The sequence below is a fragment of the Ooceraea biroi genome, chromosome 8 (genome assembly GCF_003672135.1).
Source record: "Ooceraea biroi isolate clonal line C1 chromosome 8, Obir_v5.4, whole genome shotgun sequence".
NCBI classification, from domain to species: Eukaryota; Metazoa; Arthropoda; class Insecta; order Hymenoptera; family Formicidae; genus Ooceraea; species Ooceraea biroi.
In genome coordinates, this window is record NC_039513.1 from 5176453 (window position 1) to 5196432 (window position 19980).

The following is a 19980-nucleotide window of genomic DNA, read 5'->3' on the forward strand; positions in this document are numbered from 1 at the left end:
GGCGCTAGCAGCAGAGTCTAGTGGAGGGGATGACCTCGCCAGTCGAGCCAGTGCTCAACTGCCCACTCCAGTATTGTTATATATCTCGGTGAGAGTGGTTTGCTGCTCGCGTGTGGTTTTAAGAGGTTAACATCATAGAGATGATTTAAAACTGGAGAAAATGATACAAGCGACACGTGAGAGACGAATTATCGTGAATGACAATTAAATACCTAACGTGTCGACTTAATCAGAGATGACAAAATCTATTTCTGGCCATTGTTTATCATTGCTGAAATGGCATCTCAAGGAACCGATTTAACCAGGAAAATGCTGTGCCCTGATGGAATTCTCAGTCTCGTCTGCTTCGTCACAGCTGCTTTGGTCTCATTGTTACCCGAATTATTGTTCAGTGTGGGATTTAGCATTTATGTTGAATACTTTTCAAATATCTGCTTTCTACATGCGATACAGTACGTTGTCATAAATGTGTTTGCATTCCTGGCATTCCATGGCTTTTCCTATCAGGTAAAATCCACTTATCTGCTTATGTATCTTTATTACTTCACGATGGGAAGCATTGCGAAAACATTCTCTCCTTTTGCAGGTGGCGGTCAGAGCATTGTTTCTTGGATATGTATTCGGAATTGGCATACTAGTATCGTTCACTGCACCACCGTCATGGCAGATATTCGGCATTTATGCGGCGGTATTAGCAACTTTCCATTACTCGGAATTTCTAGCTATAGCATGGACAAATCCGGCAACTCTGACGATCGACAGCTTTATACTGAATCACAGTGTGGCGTACGGCGTCGCGGCGTGTCTCAGTTGGATAGAATTCCTTATAGAGAGATATTACTTCGATCAAATGAAAGTGCCGTCCGTCGTGTCCTACGCTGGCTTGGTGCTGTGCATCGCTGGCGAAATCCTGAGGAAGGCAGCGATGTGCACCGCAAAGCACAATTTTAATCATATTGTGCAAAGCGAGAAGAGCGACGATCACCAACTTATTACACACGGTGTATACAGTGTGTGCAGACACCCCAGCTACGTAGGATGGTTCTACTGGTCCATAGGCACACAGGTGGAATGTCATAAATTATATTTGGAGATAGGCATCTTGCCTGTACCTTTGTCTCGCATCGCTAATTAATGTGTAAAAAATTCTTGTTACAGATGATACTTCAAAATCCAGTCTGCTACGTTGCATACGCATTAATGTCATGGCGATTCTTCCACGATCGTGTTCAGATTGAGGAATTAACGTTGTTGAACTTCTTCGGCGAGGACTATATGAAATATCAGGAGAAGGTGGGCACTGGACTTCCATTTATCTATGGATATAAAATTAGCTCGTAGCATTCTATACCGATGTAATTCCATCTTGTAAAGTTTAATTTAACGAGCCAAAAAATTCTATTCAAATTTGTGTAAATACTAATGGCATTAATGGTAACTATTTAGAAGTGTAGAAACTTAATTTTTCTATACATGTTTTTTCTTCTTAATTTATTATGCTTCTTAACTATTACTGTGTAATTATTATTCTTGTTTTATTATTTAAACGAGAAATAATTTTGACAATTCGTGACATGTGATTATTTGCCAATTTACATTTCTGATTTAGTCGTAAGATTTGTCTTCAGAAATTTTTATGTATGCAAAGTACATACTCAGGTTTAATATAATTATTGTTAATAATATATATATAATAATATATAATAAATAACGATGATGTGTATGACTGATATAAAGATTAAAATATACAAACGTTATATAAATCTTTTTAATATTTTTGTTATATATCTATGTATGTAATATACATATATGTTTTATGTATTGTTATATCTCCAACAAAGTTTTGGCAGTGCAGAAGAAATAATAGTTACAATTTGATGTACATATACAATCCCAATAACATTAGAAATTGATAGTACAATTTGATGATTGAAAACTGAACTTGTTACTGCGGTTGTCTGAGGCTGTTTTGTCTTTTTCTGCAAGAAAAATCATTGTTATTGTCAGAATCTTCTTTTGATTTCCTTCTTGTGATGGAGTTGAAAATAAATTTAAATTGGGAAGATATGGTTTCAATAAAAGATATAATTCCAACGAAACAGTGATGATACGCAACCTGTTAGCAAAATTATATTTATTGTCTCATTTTCTTTGAAGAATTATTGTGTAACAATAGACTACATTTATATATATATTACGGTAGATACTTTCAGTGATTTTATATACAGAGTGAAGCAATAGCGCTTGTTACACCATCTGAAATATTACTTATAATATTGATGTCTTCTTCTTCTATAATTGAGATATTTCTAATATTACTCACATTGAAACACCACAATTACATAAAGAAGATTTCAGATGGAAATTCCTATTGTTGCATCCCTGTATACATATAATGCAATATATATATGTATACACACACACACATATATATATACATATTGCAATATTACATAACTAATGTTTGCATGAACATCCAAAAGCGTTCATTCGATGTCGCAATACGCGGTTAAGATGTTGTGATTTAATAATATACAATATAATATATACGCATCGGTTTTCTGTACATGATCCATTTACAACGTGTTACAATAGAATTGTAGCGGATATAGACAATTCCGCGGAAGCTATGATACATTACTTCACTGCGATCTCTCATTCTAAAGTAATTCTAAAAACCATCTGTAGAGTCTTATTCAATAATGCTTCTTGTTTTACTGTATCCGATTTTAACTAAGTCAATAGTTAATAATGACAAATACGAAGAGTAGGAAAATATATAAATATAATAATTTGTCTATCTGCATAAATTAGACAATTCTGGTTGACAGAATAATTGTTAAAATAATTGTTAAAAAAATATTAAAAATAATATATAGACTCATGTTAGTATGCACTAGAGACAAACCTCCTCTGTACTATATTTAGCAAGCTATACTGATACAAAAACATTCCATTTATTTGAAATTATTCCGTCTACAAGTATATCTCGAATAATTTATTGATTTAGAGATTAGAATTAATTAATGCATAAAAACATAAAAAAATAGTTGATGGCGTGAAATATTGCACTTCTGAAATATCGAAATTCTGCTATTCTGAATAATGGCAAATAATCTAATGATATGCGTGCAATTTTGATGACCGAACAATAGCTGTTTATTACTTTCAAATTGTAAGTTTTACTTTCATAGTCTTGAATGTAAAGAATATCAGAGAACGCTAACCATCGCTTATTTGCATATATACGCACATAATGTGTTTGATATAAATTTTATATAAGTAGCAACATACACATTTTTCTATAGCAATTTTTACTTATTGCGATTCTCTCTCGCATATAACTTTCTCCGTTTATATATCACGCTTATATAAATCGACTTAAATTTCTCGATAAAAAAGTACATATGTTCGATGATATTGTTATAATCAGTTACTCCTTTATTACTTATTTATCGATTCTTGATTATCCGTCTATTGCGTCAAAAATCACATGTAAGCACCTACATACGTATGATATACGATAAATATTCATCAAGGTATGAGTGCAATCTGGATTTAGAGGATCAACGCTTATCGATTCTCTATTTGATTCTTGACATACGTTGTTGTCTTCTTCGTGACAGTCTATAATATTCAATATCAATGAAATACTAAGTAAGTTACATACGTTTCGTATTATAGATATATAAATTCTTTTTCCAACTTCAGGTGTAAAAATTTGATACCTAATATCGTAAAAACAGTTGTTTCTTATTTCCCCAACGAAATACCTTTGGCTATGATGAGAATTTATTGTCCTTTTCGGCAAATATATCAAAGTCTTACGTATTTAATTACTCTTTGATTACACTCATACGCTAGTGAATAATATCTATTTCCTATTCGACGCAAATCTGCTTTGTCGTATTACGAATAAATCAGCATGGCAGTGAAAAATTATAGACTATATACTTCATCGTTAACACGTTTTCGTTTCGCATCAGTCACCGTATCAGCCGTTCGTAAATATTCAGCTGATTCGCAAAATCTCACGAAACTTAATTACAAAAGTATATAAAGAAACAGGAAAAATGTGAAAACTGAAAAATCCAAGGACTAAATTTGTTACGTTAAGTTTGTTGACTAATATTTACATTACATGATGGCTTAAGAATGATTCTTTAAAAGCGTATATTTTTGACACTTTTAACATAACACTTTGTCACTTACAAATCAAACATATCCAATTTCTTCTACAAATAAAGTGATATAAAATGTTATAGTTACTTCAATTATAAAATATTAATAGCGATATATTATAGTGCAGATAAACTCTGCATATCTATGGATATAAAATTGTTTTTACAGGTTGTTCACCTTTTTAACAATGGTCACATTCACATCTTTCATACTTGTTTCTCTCTTTTCCTTTCTCATCTCAAAAGCAATTCATAATATATCGTAGAATTAGAGAGAAATATATTTAGTGAAAATGTTTTACTTCTCGATTTTTGCACATGCAGGATGTCCCGTTAACTAAATTATCCTCCTATTGCAATTGAAAAGTCGTGTCTTTAAGTTGTGATGACGTTTGATTAGCTATTAAATGTGCTTTTGATCCTTTATACTTGTAATGTTTCCTCGAAAACATTGGATATGTATGAAAAATTTAACGGATACGTTTGGCTTTCAGCATTCATATCAACAGTATCACTGTCCATTAACAGTATGAACTTGCAGTATGTTTCTCACATGTACAACCTTGCAGATCTTCTTTTTAATGTTTATCGAGGTCACCACGTGTTGGAAGCCTATCAGTTCGATCACTGTAAAATAAAAGCATATAAAATTGATAGTAAGTCGATAGATTCGTTTGACATCATAATTTAACGATAAGTAGGTACGTTAACATTTGTAAAAAGTCTATAATGATGGAAAATGACGTACCGTAGTTTTACCGCGTTACTTTCCGATGCCAGTTAAGCATTAAATAATTTACAAATTCATTAGCTGTACATATTTTATGCGTACTCGCGGAAATACACATCCTTTAGAATACTGTACATTCGTTTTTACGCTTGCTTTAAGACAATAATGATTTGGTCTAAAAGGGAATGTGTATTTTCGACAAGTAGAGAGCGGTACTACATAATATTCTATTATTTAGCTGAATAAGCCTTTGAGAACGTTAACTGCTTCTACGCATAACAGTGTGAAAAGTACACTTTGTTCCTTAATGTCTCTAGTCAAAGCGATCAGATTTTGAAGTATAATTAACAATGAATAACTCGTTATGTCGTACGCGGCCAAATTGGACGCGGGTTTCGGATGAATAATGTTCACTGGTGGTGGTGGCACAAACGCGTCAAATATGTCCGCGTCTGGATCTGTGAATACCAGTGAAGATGGTATCCATCTTACCCTGAGCAGCGTGCAAAGCAACATTCAACAAGATTAGTTATTAAATTGCTGCATTATTATGAATCTATAAATTTTCCACTCGTTGTATTATTAAAAAAATTCCAATCATTCAAATATTAAATTCCTGATTCAGCATATTTCAATACGAATTTTCTAAAATGCACTTGCAATTTCAAATCATCAGACACTGTGAGTTTAGTATAATAATTCGTTGCATTTATTTCTCACCTAGTGCACGGCGAAACGTTTACTCCTCTGATAGCCTTCTCACCAATATCGATAGCACCTGAGTCTTGCACCTCCAGAGTATAAATGCAACCTGAGAATCCGTCGTGGTATCTGCCATAAGTCATTGCGTAATCCGGTACGCCACCTAAATAAACGCTGCCTCTTGCGTTGAGCAATTGCTGAAGCCCATCGCTCAAGCCGTTTTCGGTGTGCTCGCCGTTCAGTTCGATACTACCCTCGCTTCCTTGACGTTTCAGGATTATCCTGTGACGTTCACCGTCATCGACTCTTTGAGCAGTAACGCGAATCACAGCGGGACCGGAACCTAAATTATATTGGTATTCCACATATCTAGATAACAAAGTACGAAAGCAGTTTAGCACTTTAAGCTTTTGTTATAATATATAATTGTTTTAAAATTAGCAAATTGTATTTCGTGATGTATCAATAAATCATACTTGAATCGACAATTAAAGTTTTGTATTTTCAGGTTTGTTTCTAATATTATAACATTTTATTAGAATAAATTAAAAAGAAAATATTTCAAATGCATTCAATTATATATTTATGTGATATAGAAATAGCGTCAAATTTGTTTGGAAATTACATCTCGTAATATCACTTACCCATCTACTATAGCGACGGCGATATAATCATCGGGGCTTAAATCATTCGGTGTTTGACCATGCCACATAATCAATCCGTTGCTCTTATTAGTAGAGATTTCAAGGCCCAAAACCTCACGTTCTTCTTCGTGTGTCATGACAGATCTGTCTAATTCCAACCAGCCATCTCCTTTGAAGGCGACATCGTATGTAATCTCTGCCACTGTAAACACATAATTATATATATAATTTACAATTGCTGTATTTTAATTATTTTAATTTATAATATATTTTGTTCAAAATGTTTAAACATTTATTCAGGTACTACAGTGTATTGTATAATTTTTCTACTTTTTTTATAGATATATTAAAAATTAAAAATTTATATGTTTTGTATCTTTTAATAGATACAATTAAGAAATTACGGCTTACATTATATAATACATAATCTGCACTCTTCGCACTTACATTTTTCGCAGTCCTGTCCGTTATAACCGAGGCGACAGTCGCATTTGTAAGATCCATGAAGATCGGTGCAAGAACCGCCGTTTCTACAAGGAGTCAGCAACTCACACTGTTTCAGCACATTCTCGCAGTTTCTGCCCACGTATCCGTATTCGCATGTACACGAGTAATCGTATGCATTTGAACTTTGACACAGGCCATGGATACAGGGATTCGATGCGCAGGGATTATAGGCTGTTGTTGGCGGTTGCGTTGATGCCGGAGTAGTGATCGTGTTACGAGTCATTGTGTGATTTGGATGAAGCATTGAACAATCTTCAATATTGGCTGCATCAATCGATGATTTCAACAAGTCCACATTGACTGACGAAACTTCGAGCTATTAATAATACAGAAATTAATATGTAAGTAATATATAAATAAACCTTAACCAATTTTCTCTTTAATTATATAAATATAAATTTTCTCTTTCCTCTATCGTAACAAAATTCTGCTTACTCCCGCTATAATAATTCTAAAATAATGCAGCGCTTATTTTAATGCAGCGGTTATTAAAATAGGGCATCATTATTTTTTTATGCCAAAAAATGTTTGAAAGTTTTGTAAAAATCATGATACACATTGTTATCTTTTTATATAATTAATAATTTGCTTACCTCGCTTATACATCCACGGAAACTTTGATCGACATCAACTTTCTTGTTGACCGTGATTCTTCTGCGATCCACTCCTCCGATATAAAGTGGCGTATTTAAGACCATGGTTCTCGAAGCTCCGGGCGTTTTGGTTTCCGCAAGTGGTTCGCCGTTTACAGATAATTGAGCTTCTTTGAAATCTCGATTAACTGTTACATATGTCCATATGCCGGGTTGAATGACATGGGATGATCTTATCACTGCCATTCCCGAGCCAATGTCGAAGCGAAATTCAACATGCTTGTCTTTTATTGTCAGCGCTGCAAAATCTCCGAGGCCTTCATCACTTTGAGAACAATACATCAGGATTCCGTCCTCGGAGTCCGCAGGGTTAAAACTCATGGCTACCCTAAGCCTAAAATTAGGTATAAAAAAGGTAAAGACATATACGCACATCCGCAAAACAATTTTAAGCAATGTGTTAATTACTTTAATTGTTATCCTCTCGTAATTTATTTAATCAATTTATTATGAAATTTAATGCACATTCATACATTCTTTTTTAGTTTCCCTCAAATGTTATGTGAAATATTTGTATTTGTGAATAGTTTATTATTTTTTGGTTTACGTCTTTTGCAAAAGTGTGTTAATCGAAATAAGTTTAGCGACGATTAACTTCATTACGATTTGCACACGGGAATTGTGTATAGAGAATATATACATATGGATATTTAATTACTTCTAACAAAATTAGTTCTAATAAATGAATAAAAGTAGAGTTATATAATACACACATGTATAATGTACATAAAAGTGCAAAAATACAAAAGCCTATACACAAGCAATACTCAGTATGAAATCAGACATATATAACATGTATGGAAAGTGGTTTTAACTAATAACTTACCTTTTCGTTACTTTTTTGGAATTTATAATATGTAGCAAAATCAAATAAAACGTAAAATTAAATTAAAGCGTGCGGTTTATTACATGAACTTCCGTTTATTTGCTTTAAAAATATTTATTCGTATAGCATGATTCTGCCGAGTATATATATACGATTATTCGTACGTAAAACATCTCTCTTTTTTTTAATATTTATATATGTAGATTCTTAGACGTAAGTACAAACATTTTACACATATGTTGTCATTATATAACTGTCATATACACGTATATGATACTATGACTTTGACGGTTTTTTCTAAGCTTAAGCGGGGCTACTGTTAAATGCAACTGATTTGGCAGTGACTTCACGTGTAGTATTTTTAATGATTAATAATGACTAAAGTGACGCGTTAAGTGTATTAATTAAGAAGCTGTACAAAACATTAATTACTAATTCGTAAATTGACTGATGTTCTAACATTACAGCACCATGGTGTCCATTATGAAGTAACTACGCACTACGCAGGCTCGTTGCAAAACACCCGTTAAGAATTCATTGCTTCTTTTTCACATAACCATCGCCACTACGCATACCAAACAATAAGAGAAAAGGCAGTGAGAAGTCGCAGACAAAATAAGTTTGAATCAAAGTAATCCTCTCTTAAAAAATTTAAATAGCTCATACACACACATGGCAGTTGATTAAATTTACGGAGAAAAGTTTATTATTACTGTGATAGAGGATAAGTAATGATTCTCTAAGTGCGTAAAATTGGTGCTAGGTCTAGCTAATGTTTTGTGTGGTGCGAATTATTGTGATGATGTGGCCTTGATCGTGGTTGCCTAACTTGTGCGTTGCGTAATCGTGATCGTCTGTGTGTAGTGGTTGAACTCTTTCTTTCCCTGAAAAGAATTTTAGTGATTAGGATGCTTGAGAATGTTTAGATGAACTGAAATTAGTACCTATGCTTCAATTATCGCAAGAATCTGTTAATTTGTCGAAGGCTTCGTCAAAATTCGTGAAAATTTCTAATTACAGAAAGGAATTTCTTTACTGCAATCTCCTGTACAAAGGAAGCTTTTGGTACCTCAATAATCTCCAAAGAACGCGTGACAGATTCTATTCGCGTAAAATTCCTTGTTGAAGTAATTATTATTAATAATGTTTAATGATTCACTTCGAATAATCTGAATATCTCACAATTTTACAGAATATATCCTAAATATTTCTCTCAAGTGATACGTTTTTATACATAATCTGTATATTTTTTTGTGTGTTTTATTCCATATGACTTTATACTAATTATGTACAAATATAATTATACCGGGAAACTCAAAATGTAATAAATATGTGGGACGCAGTTACCGTGACAATGTATTCGATCCTGTGCACTGGCGGCATAGACTAAGAGCAACTCATTAAGAAATAATGCGTGCACGTGCGTTCGATTGAGCGAGCGTACTCACCGTCTAAGAGCTTTCGGAGCTTCGTGCGCGATGAAAGCCCTCTCGTCATGGAAAGCTGGGTCGGAAACATTCACCGAATGCTCGCATCGTGATCCTGTCTTCCCGATCGGACAGTAACAAATGAAATCGGCTTCTTTGTCGACGCATTTGCCTTCTCCGCATGCACCTGACATTTAATCCGTTTGTTGTAATCAATTGCTTCCAAAATGTAAATTACAAAAATAGTAGATCTCGTTATTCTTAACAGATATATATTAAAATGTATGTGTATTTAGTAAAGGGAAGTATAAAATATAAAATCGTGAATTAAAAAATTATGAAGAAGCAGTATGCAGCTGTTTAAAATAAAAAATTATAATTATGTGAGAATAATTTATAATAAATATATATAATATAAATGTTGTAGTATTTACAAAATAAATTTTAATAAGGCATAATAAATTAGACTTTAATGAATCACGTTAGTCTTCCTACCTGGATAACAGGACTGCCCGACGTAGTCGCAGTGTTTGCCGCTATAACCACCCCTACACAGGCATGTGTAACCATTCTTCGTGGCCGCTTCCTGGCACACACCACCGTTGTTACAGGGATTCTCGGCGCAGGTCTCGCAGTTTGTAATTCCTTCACTTTCAGTCTGATCGCCGGTTAAATCAACTTGCTTCTCCCCGATGACTAGTCGGCTGATACACCCGACAAAGCCCGTGGTCGCCTCGGCCTGATCGTTGATCTTGCTGTAACTAGGCACTCCACCGATATAAAGCGGTTCTTTGAGGTCCAGACCTTGACGTCTGCCTACTGCAACCGTCTTGTAAGGACCCTCGCCGTCCACCAACATCGTTCCCTCCTTACGATTCCGTTGAATTTTGATGGTATGCCACTCGCTCAGAGTGACGGGCCTGTCCGCGCGAATAACAGCCGGTCCGGAACCAAGATTGAATCTGTTAAGATATTTGATGTGTAAATGCACACTAATAGAGAAAATACGTTTCCATTATCTATGAAATTCAAAGATTTTATGATTATTATGAAATTCTTCTTCTAACTTAATATTTATAAGAAAAGCAATGCTGATTATAAATCTTTATCTTGTATTCTTGTTATCCGTTCCGTAAATCTATTTGTTAAAATTGTCTTTCAATTAAATAATTTTGTAATTGAGCTAGAATTTCTAACAAAGTCAACTTCGCATTTATAGAAAGTTGTTTAGGATTTATAGAAAACGATAAATGAGATACAATACATATATAATACCTGATGCATTTTATTCAACATGATTCTCGACTTACTTGAATTGCGGATATCCATTAACTAGAGACAGAACGATGAAATCGCCATCGCCGTGACTAGATTCGCCGTTGTACAAGAGAATTCCGTCGTAACTCTCTGGCTTGAAAGAGATCTCGATGTTGAACTTAAGGTAAGAATCAGGCAAAGGTGGGAAAGCGATGTAACTTTCAGGAGCTTGGCTAAAATTAGGCACAACTCCCGTTACAACCAGTACTGTAGGCACATCGATATTGGAATTCTTATTAGTCGCGACGCAAATATATGTTCCAGCATCCTCAGCCTTCACGTTAGTCAACTTCAGTTTACTCTGCAAAATCAAGAATATATGTAAGTTCATATTTTTATTCTTTCAAGATTTATACCCATCATGTAGAATTTCTTTCAGAGTTTCTTTGACATTTTAGAGATACTTATTCGATAATATGTATCTTACATACCTCAGAAATGTGGCTGTCACTTGGCAGAAGTCCACTGAGTTTCTTCCAGTGGAATTGTATAGGCGGCTCAAGTTCAGTACGACAATCCATTTCCAGACTCGATCCGTACGGTGCAAATTTGGTCTCAGGTACTGGTTCATCGCGGAATCCACCTGAAAAATGAGAATGATAAGACTCTCTTTTCACCATATGATTTTCGCAATGTAAAAGAAAATATCGTTACTGTACAATTCTATACTTACACAAAATACGCGCAATATATGAGCAAGCATTAGCAAAAAGATAGAGATTTATGCATTAACAGAGATGTATGATGAACATGATACACGATGATATATAATGATAATATACATCGTTATACGTTGTATAAATCTATTGCAATAATTACCATGGATGATTAGATTGTAGTCCTTTTCAAATGTACCCTCGGACGTTCCTACTGTGCATCTGTAAGCTCCACTGTCGCTGAGAGCTACATTATTTAATCTCAGAACATGGCCAAAGTCTTGAGCACTTATTGGCAAGCTCGCGTGATTTGGCCTCGACCAACGATAATGCGGAGTCTGTATTCCGGTGTATGTGCAATATATATAAACGGTGTCGCCAATGTTAATTGGATCTTGAGATGCTTCAATGTTCACTAAGGGCGCAGTAATAGCTAAAATCGAATTATATATATATTAGTCACACGTTATGATTATTTGTCAAATTAGCAGAGATAAATGTACATCCTGTTTCAGACGAAATATGTCGTAATCATGTATATTAAAGAGAAGATATCACAATTTTAGCAACATGTATATAAGGAACTCTGAAGATGTTGCTCTGCTGCCGCATTTTATTCTGTATCTCAATAATCTAAACTCTTTATATTACAACTAAAATTTAGAAGCACAGAAATATTACGAAAGTAATAAAATGAAGCTACGCAGAAAATTTATATAGAATAGATTAGCTTTTCTGAGATATTATCAGCAATTTTAGAAATAGTCAAGAAATACCATGTAGAGAATTTTACTCGAAATGACATTTTTACAATAATCAAAAATATTCAGAATATTGAAGCTCGGAAAATAATACCAAACAAATTATAACAATGTTTATCATAAAATTTGTAATATATAATATATATACATAAATGTTCGTTTACACATCAGTATTTGATGCTAACAAAGATCGGATACGATGGTACGCATTTTACGCACGATATTTGCATTGCTTATAATAAAGAATAGGCTGATAGAAGACTCGTAAGATTTTAAAGTCTTGTTAGCTTTGTTATCTATGTCAGACTTTTAGCTGCAAACTTACTTTAATCGTATCCCTTCCTTGGTAGATTTGTACAATAAGCAAAAATATGAAAGGACAGTTCACTACAAGTAGAAAAACTACGGGACGTCACACGACACACATATATCTCAAAACAAACCGCGTCGTCTCTGAAGATATTGGCGATAGCGCGCGTTGCGGCAGAAGCGTTCGTCAGTACCGTCGTTGCACTGAACATAGCCGTCGCAAAAGTATTCCATCGGAATGCATTGTAGACTTCTGCATTCATACTCCCAGTGCCTGCACTGCGATCGGTACACTGGCATGCAATCCGCAAGCAAATTAACTACTAAATCATAACGCGAGCTTTGTAAAAAGACCTAAACTTGTGAGGTCGTTCGTGGAACCACGTTTGCTATGCGATCTCATCATCAGTAGCCCAAACAACGCAAGAGTTCAGAAGGCGCCTTTTGTAATAATTGTATGACGTTTTTTGCTACTTGCGTTGTCTGAGCAAAATCTGAGATACGCGTTTGTTAGTGATGCAAAAATGATGTATGTTAAATTAGTATAAATAAAATAAAATATTTAATATATTTGCAATTATTCAGGTGTACGTATTATTTATTTTTGGTAAATTATCAGTGTCGACTGTTCCTTTCTTATTCTTCTTAAGGCAAACGTGAAGCTAGCAATGGCTAACTCTAAAATATTAAGTTTATTGCGTCCCGAATTGCGATCTTTAGATGATTCCTGTCTAAAGTATATGTTCTATCGTAGAAATTGCGCAGATATGGCAAACAAAGTATTTCATAAAAAAGCAATTCGTGTTTTAATCCTTTCAGGATTACAGTCATGACATAATATGATATCTTTCATCGCGAATTACTGTATCCTAAAAGTATTAAAAGCGAAATTAAGACTTCGTAATAGGCGAAACATTATGTAGCATGAATGTTGCAATCAATTGCAATAAGTTCTGGTAAAAGCAAAAATCTATGAAATGATGCTAATGACAAAATAAAAAAAACAGTCCTACTTACGAGAAACGTTGAAATTAATATAATCGCTGGATACACCACGACTGGTTTGTGCCTGGCAAATGTATCTTCCGCTGTCTTCCGGTCTTACTTGCGTCAGCTCCAAGTAATCGGCTTCGATTCGGGCATTAGGCGGCAATGCTTGTCCCTCGCGGCTCCAATGGATCCTTGCATGTTCACGTACCTCGCAACGTAAGCGTACAGAATTACCAGCATGTGTCACCACGTCTCTTTGCTCGGCACGAACTTTTATGTCGTCATAAGAATGTTCTGTAAAATTTGAGCACGAAGCTATGAGCTTTTCTCCGAGCATCCTCAAATAATCTTTAAATATGTTTATTTTAATTATTTGTTAAAGATATGCCTCATATGTAGGAACGGTACGATTTCCTATTGTAACTAATAAATATTAATAAATTATTACGAAAATGGAAAGGAGAGAGAATATTTGTAGACTTAAATAATCTAACTGATTATCAACGAACCGTTAACTAAAACTTCTGCTACTGCTTCCGCCGTTCCCGCTCCATTCGTTGCTTTGCACACGTATTTGCCAGCGTCAGAATAGGTGATACCGTGGAATCGTAGAGTGCCGCCGCTGTGAGATACTGAATATGGTAACGGACGTCCTATGGCCTCCCACTCGATGTGCATGGGTTCGTCTCCGGTGGCGGTACAAACTATGGATGGATTTTCTCCTGGTCCCACCGTTTGCCGTGTAGGATTTAATTCGATTCTTGGTGGAGCTGAAAAAATCAAGTAGAATAAATAATTAGCTCATTTGAGCTAATAGACTGTCCGTTTCAAGTATATTTTTCGTTATAAGATGCAGAAATCAGAAGTTTATTATAATTATTTCTGAAATGTAGTCTCTATAAGAAAGAACTGATATCATATAAATTTACATAGTTTATAAATAAAAATCTTTGAACTAATTTAATCTAATTCCCACTCACTTATAATTTCAAGATGTGACTTTGCTCTGAAGAGCACAGTGCCAGCAGTATCTAAGCCCAAGCAGATGTACTCTCCAGCCGAAGCTCTGTCAACGGTCGGAATGCTTAATACCCCGTTACGAACCGTGCTACCTTCCGGTAAAGCACGATGATCGCTTCTCTTCCAGTCTAGATAGATGTGGTCTCCATCAGGTCCGAAGACTTGACACCGCATTTCAACTTTGCCGCCATTCGGAATTCTCAAATAATCCTTGGGAATCAACACTCCTTGTTGGTTCGGGTCTCTCTGTAAATTACATTTCGTTAAATGTGTGTCATCTCAAGATTTGCAGCTGAAATATGCTAGAAAATCAAGATACACACATGATCAGGTCGCAATGGATGTTGATCGTCGTCGGGAGCGCATGGGATATCGCCTCTATCTCCAGTGCAAGGTGCAGAGTCGCCATCATCGTCCTCGATGCGGATCTGTATGCGTTCTTCGGCTATTCCTACGGTATTTGTGGCTTGGCAAGTGTATGATCCTTCATCATCGGGCGAGACAGAGAATATCTCGTAAACAGCGCTCAATGGAGTAGCTGCTGTTCGGCTGTACGTATCGCTGTAAATCATATGATTATGTTACTAAACTAATATTTAATACTTCAGCAATAATCGTATTAGCCAAAGCAAGCCATGAGTTTAGAAATAAATATAATGATATAAATGTTTATGGCAAGCTCAGAATATTGCGTACTAACATTGAAGTTAACTTACTGTATGGTTATTCCGTTCACGTGCTTGCTCCAAGCCACGTTGGGTTGTGGATAACCACTTGCGCTGCACATCAAACGAACTCGACTTCCGCGTTTCACTTGCAGAATACCGTGCCTCGGAGTGATAGTGATCACGGGCATGGATTGCACCTCAATGTGCGCTACGACCGACGTCGAGCCGACTTCATTCGATGCGGAGCAAACGTAAGCACCACCATCATTTGCCGTGATGTTCGACAGTCTGAGCAGTCCACCAGGAAGCTGTTCAATGTTGGAGGCGAATGGTCGGCTGTCTTGACGAGACCAGTGCAATTCAGGCACCGGGAAACCAGCCTTCGCGCGGCACTGAAGATCAGCAGAGCCGCCGAGAATCACTGTTTGGATGTCTTGAGGGTACAACTCCAAGATCGGAGCCTCGCGAGCTATAATAAACGAAATATTTGTAGTATTAGATCTAATCAGATAGAATCGAATAATTTTGTGTTACCAGATTTAGTTAAGAGAAATCTTGAATCTGTTATCCACAAAGTTTGTCTTTTTTGCTTTGCTATGACTACTTCATACAAATTTAATGATAAAAGTTAGTTTCGTCTTGATTGTCGTGAACTTATATTTTTAAGACATCTGGATTAAATATGTCAGTATTCCGATATAAATTGTTGGTTTATTTTAAGAATAAAAAATATCAGAGTTTTATAGAAACTTACGTTCAACTTCAATGATGGCACTGGCTTCATAACTTCCCGCAGGGCTAGTAACTCGACAGATGTATACTCCTCGATCAGAAACTTGGGCGTTGACGATTCTGAGTACATCTCCAACCTGTTGTACGCGCGAACTCATCGCTTCCGTGTACTTGCTCCACTTCACTTGCAAATCTGGCTCTCCGCTGGTGATGCATCGTACCTCAGCTACTGTGCCTTGAGATACTTCTTGCCGTTCAGGCCTGACCTTGACGGTAAATGGTTCTTTGCGAGTTACTATCGTAATTCTAGCGGAGGTACTTGTTTCCGTTCCGCGAGTACTTGTAGCGGTGCACACGTATATGCCAGAATCGCTCGGGCTAGGATTGGTGATGGTCAAAATTCCATCACGTTGACTGGCCGAATAGGGCAACGGCAATCCGCCGGATCTCGTCCAGGTGATGTTCGCGTGCTGAGACGGTGTGCAAATCAGCCTAACAACGTCCCCGCTGGTTCCTGACCACTCGGATGGAGTTACGGTTGGTGGTCTGCCCTGAGGTGGCGGCTTGTCGGGATTATCTGTAAGACAAAATGTAACAAAAATATAATAATAATTTAAATACAAAAAATGACTATTAGTTAATGTTAATCGATACTAGATATTTACGACAGCAATTTACTTATGATTTGATATGTTAAAATGCATGAAAATCACTTGATATATAAGATTTGTGTGTAGATTGTACCTTGGACGTATAGAATAGTCGTTCTTTCGTCTACGCCAGCGTTATTTGTAGCGACGCACTTGTACTCGGCCGCATCGTTCTTTGATGCAGCTGGCAGGCTCCATATGCCATTGTAGAACGTCGCTTCCGGACTCATGCTTCCGTAGACTCGGATCCAGTCCAATTGGGGTTGCGGATTACCGGTGGCTTCGCAACGGAATTCAACTGGTTCGCCTTCCCTTACTTGCTGATACGCCGGAGTTATATCAACTCTAGGTTTGACCGGATTGACGCCTTAAATAATGTATAATGAAGTTATGATCTGTTTCACGAATAGTTCGATGACAGTTATGATTTGTACCTGGTATTTCCAATAAGTATTTCGGGAATGCTGCATCCAATAATACACGCGTGTAAAAGTTATATGCGATATCGATTTATCAATCTACTTAGTTAACTCATTTTTTGAAATTCATTATAAAGAATGGTGTTACATACAAACCAATATACAGAGTGAGGCACCTAAAATAGGCCACCTGAATATCTCGGCTGTTATTGGTGATAGAAAACAATGTGTCAGACCAAACTTGCATGGTTTCGAGGGACACATAATTTGTTCTAAATAGTTTTTTATTAGGTGGATGCGTAGAGGTCATATGAAGGTCAACTTCGTTTTTTTAAATGGTATGATATGTTTTTTTACGTACCATCTAGTAGAGTGATTGAAGATGCGCATATTGATCTACGGGTCAAAATCATTTAAGGTCACTGAAGGCCAACTGCAAGGGAAAATAATTTACTTTATATTGCCTAGAGTTCTCTGCTATTGAAAATACCGTAAACTCAGAAATTAAAAAGTTCTCGAGTTTAAAATTTTTTTCTTCTCAGAGGAGTTCTGAGTTGATGATATCATTAGTTTTTATATTGTCTAGAGTTCTCTGCTATTGAAAATACCGTAAATTCAGAAATGAAAAAGTTCTAGCCGTTAGAAATTTTTTCTTTTCCGAGAAGTTCTGAGTTGATGATATTATTATTTTTTATATTGCCTAGAGTTCTCTGCTATTGAAAATACTGTAAATTCAGAAATGAAAAAGTTCTAGCCCTTAGAAATTTTTTCTTTTCCGAGAAGTTCTGAGTTGTTGATATCTATATTTTTTATATTGTCTAGAGTTCTCTGCTATTGAAAATACCGTAAACTCAGAAATGAAAAAGTTCTAGCACTTAAAAATTTTAGCCTTCAGTGACCTTGAATGATTTTGACCCGTAGATCAATGTGCGCATCTTCAAACGCTCTACTAGCTAGTACGTAAAAAAACATATCATACCATTTAAAAAAACGAAGTTGACCTTCATATGACTTCTACGCGTCCACCTAATAAAAATTTATTTAGAACAAATTATGTGTCCCTCGAAACCATGCAAGTTTGGTCCGACACATTTTTTTCTATCACCAATAACAGTCGAGATATTCAGGTGGGCTGTTTTAGGTGCCTCACCCTATATATATAACGACATGTGACATAAATGAAATTATGTTTGTACGATACCTCCAACAGTTAGAGTGACTTTCTTGATTGCGATGTTTATTCCATCGCTCACTTGGCAGACGTATATGCCGCTGTCAGACACCTTCACATCCCTAATAACCAACAGTCCATTTGCATCGTCCACGCTTCTACCGGATGGTAATTGACCATCCTCTTTCTCCCATCTAATGTTCACCGAGTCCTGTTTCAATTAATACAGAAAGGAATTGTAATGTCATCCAAAAGAGCTTTATAAGATAAAAATCAACGAAATATTTACTCTATCTTGAGATCTGCCCGAGCAGTGATATCTAACAGTTTTTCCGGTTTCTACAATCTGGAATTCCGGTTCTTGAATGTGAACTATAATTCTCACTGGTGGTATCGGACTTGGCGTAGGAGTTGGTTCCGGTTCTCCCACTGCGAGAAAGACAGCAAAGATTGATTGTGAGATAAACAAAATTTTCGTGCAAAATCGTAATGACAGCAGACTTATACGTTAAAACAAGATGAAGAGCAGTAACAGAGACTACATAGACCGCATCCTACAATTTTACGTACACATTGCACAGAATCGAAACAATATTTCTCTATAGGACACAACCACCTAAAGATACAATCACCATCATACATTTTGACGAGACATCATGGCACAATGATGGTTATTTCAAGGAAAGTGATAATTTGTATTAATCATTGCGGAACATATGTTTCAATATATATTGGCACAGATGGGACGTTTGTGATACAAAATACCGTGATACAGAGCACCGAAGAGTGCCAAGCATCTTCATACAAAACTACTAATCGTGAAAAAAAAACTATTGAACTACAATGTAGACTATAACCCATGGAAATTCCTTCACCAGACTCGGTGACGATTTGCAATGATGATTTACGATGACCTGGCGATAACGAAGACACGATTGCGAGATGATCCCTTGCCATGAGTCACCGATGGACGGACAAGGCACGAAAGCTCTCGTTAGTAGTCCGTCAAACCTGGCGTAATCGATGTCACAATCTTGACCAGTTCTTTGCCGCGGTAGTTTACAATGTGACACTCCACGTTGCAAGCGGTATGTCCCACGTGGACGGACCAAGTGCGGAAAGCTCCCTTTTCCGTCTTGACTATCGGGCCGGGTGTGCCAGTTCGCGCCGTTACGGGAAACCCGTTAAGCGCCGACAATTTAAAATAGATGAAAAACGTGTCTGGATAGTCATAGTTGCACGTAAATTGGATCGTGGAGTACGGCTGAACCTCACCCTTCATGGGCATTAAGCTTACCATGAGTTCACCTAACCAACGTTACTGATTATTATTTTCGAGCCTAAAATCCTTCCTTTTGCTATGATACGGAGGTAATCCTAATGTAAGAATCCCAATCTCGTAGGTATAAAGTTAATTTAAGCATAGGATAAGTATAACTCGATTTTATCATTTTTCTTAAAATTATTTCCATTTTTATACTATAAAAAGGATAAAGAAATGATTATCTTCATTAAGTTTCTTTTCAGAATTTTCAAAATCAATTTCCTTTTTCAAATAGAAGTGATTAAAAAATTAATTTTAGACACCAATATTATATGTTATTTCAGGTACATAGT

At 35.9% G+C, this 19980-nt stretch overlaps 3 protein-coding genes across 3 annotated transcripts in view; 1 reads left to right on the top strand and 2 right to left on the bottom strand.

The window, feature by feature from the left end:
• The first annotated feature begins 93 nt into the window (after positions 1-93).
• LOC105279718 (protein-S-isoprenylcysteine O-methyltransferase) lies at positions 94-1647 on the top strand. The gene is made up of 3 exons (XM_011339673.3): positions 94-507; positions 587-1066; positions 1159-1647. Exons 1-3 carry the CDS (start codon positions 277-279, stop codon positions 1339-1341), a joined length of 894 nt encoding a protein of 297 aa, XP_011337975.1. The 5' UTR covers positions 94-276; the 3' UTR covers positions 1342-1647.
• Positions 1648-2117: 470 nt separating this feature from the next.
• Positions 2118-19980, bottom strand: part of LOC105279727 (basement membrane-specific heparan sulfate proteoglycan core protein) — a 152441-nt gene continuing 134578 nt past the window's right edge. Inside the window, exons 35-56 of the mRNA XM_026971812.1 lie at positions 18653-18792; positions 18394-18574; positions 17208-17237; positions 16868-17140; positions 16146-16700; positions 15440-15860; positions 15047-15284; positions 14684-14969; positions 14213-14473; positions 13731-13997; positions 12848-13006; positions 11807-12076; positions 11419-11570; positions 10981-11288; positions 10166-10632; positions 9692-9857; positions 7358-7751; positions 6705-7080; positions 6258-6459; positions 5632-5982; positions 4930-5404; positions 2118-4808 (exon numbers count right to left, since the gene is read on the bottom strand). Coding sequence (XP_026827613.1) covers positions 5146-5404; positions 5632-5982; positions 6258-6459; positions 6705-7080; positions 7358-7751; positions 9692-9857; positions 10166-10632; positions 10981-11288; positions 11419-11570; positions 11807-12076; positions 12848-13006; positions 13731-13997; positions 14213-14473; positions 14684-14969; positions 15047-15284; positions 15440-15860; positions 16146-16700; positions 16868-17140; positions 17208-17237; positions 18394-18574; positions 18653-18792 — 5756 coding nt within the window. The 3' untranslated portion in view covers positions 2118-4808; positions 4930-5145. The remainder of the gene's footprint in view (positions 4809-4929; positions 5405-5631; positions 5983-6257; positions 6460-6704; positions 7081-7357; positions 7752-9691; positions 9858-10165; positions 10633-10980; positions 11289-11418; positions 11571-11806; positions 12077-12847; positions 13007-13730; positions 13998-14212; positions 14474-14683; positions 14970-15046; positions 15285-15439; positions 15861-16145; positions 16701-16867; positions 17141-17207; positions 17238-18393; positions 18575-18652; positions 18793-19980) is intronic.
• On the bottom strand, positions 18760-19929 carry LOC113562397. The gene has a single exon (XM_026971820.1). The coding sequence runs from the start codon at positions 19661-19663 to the stop codon at positions 19358-19360; it is 306 nt and encodes a 101-aa protein (XP_026827621.1). The 5' UTR covers positions 19664-19929; the 3' UTR covers positions 18760-19357.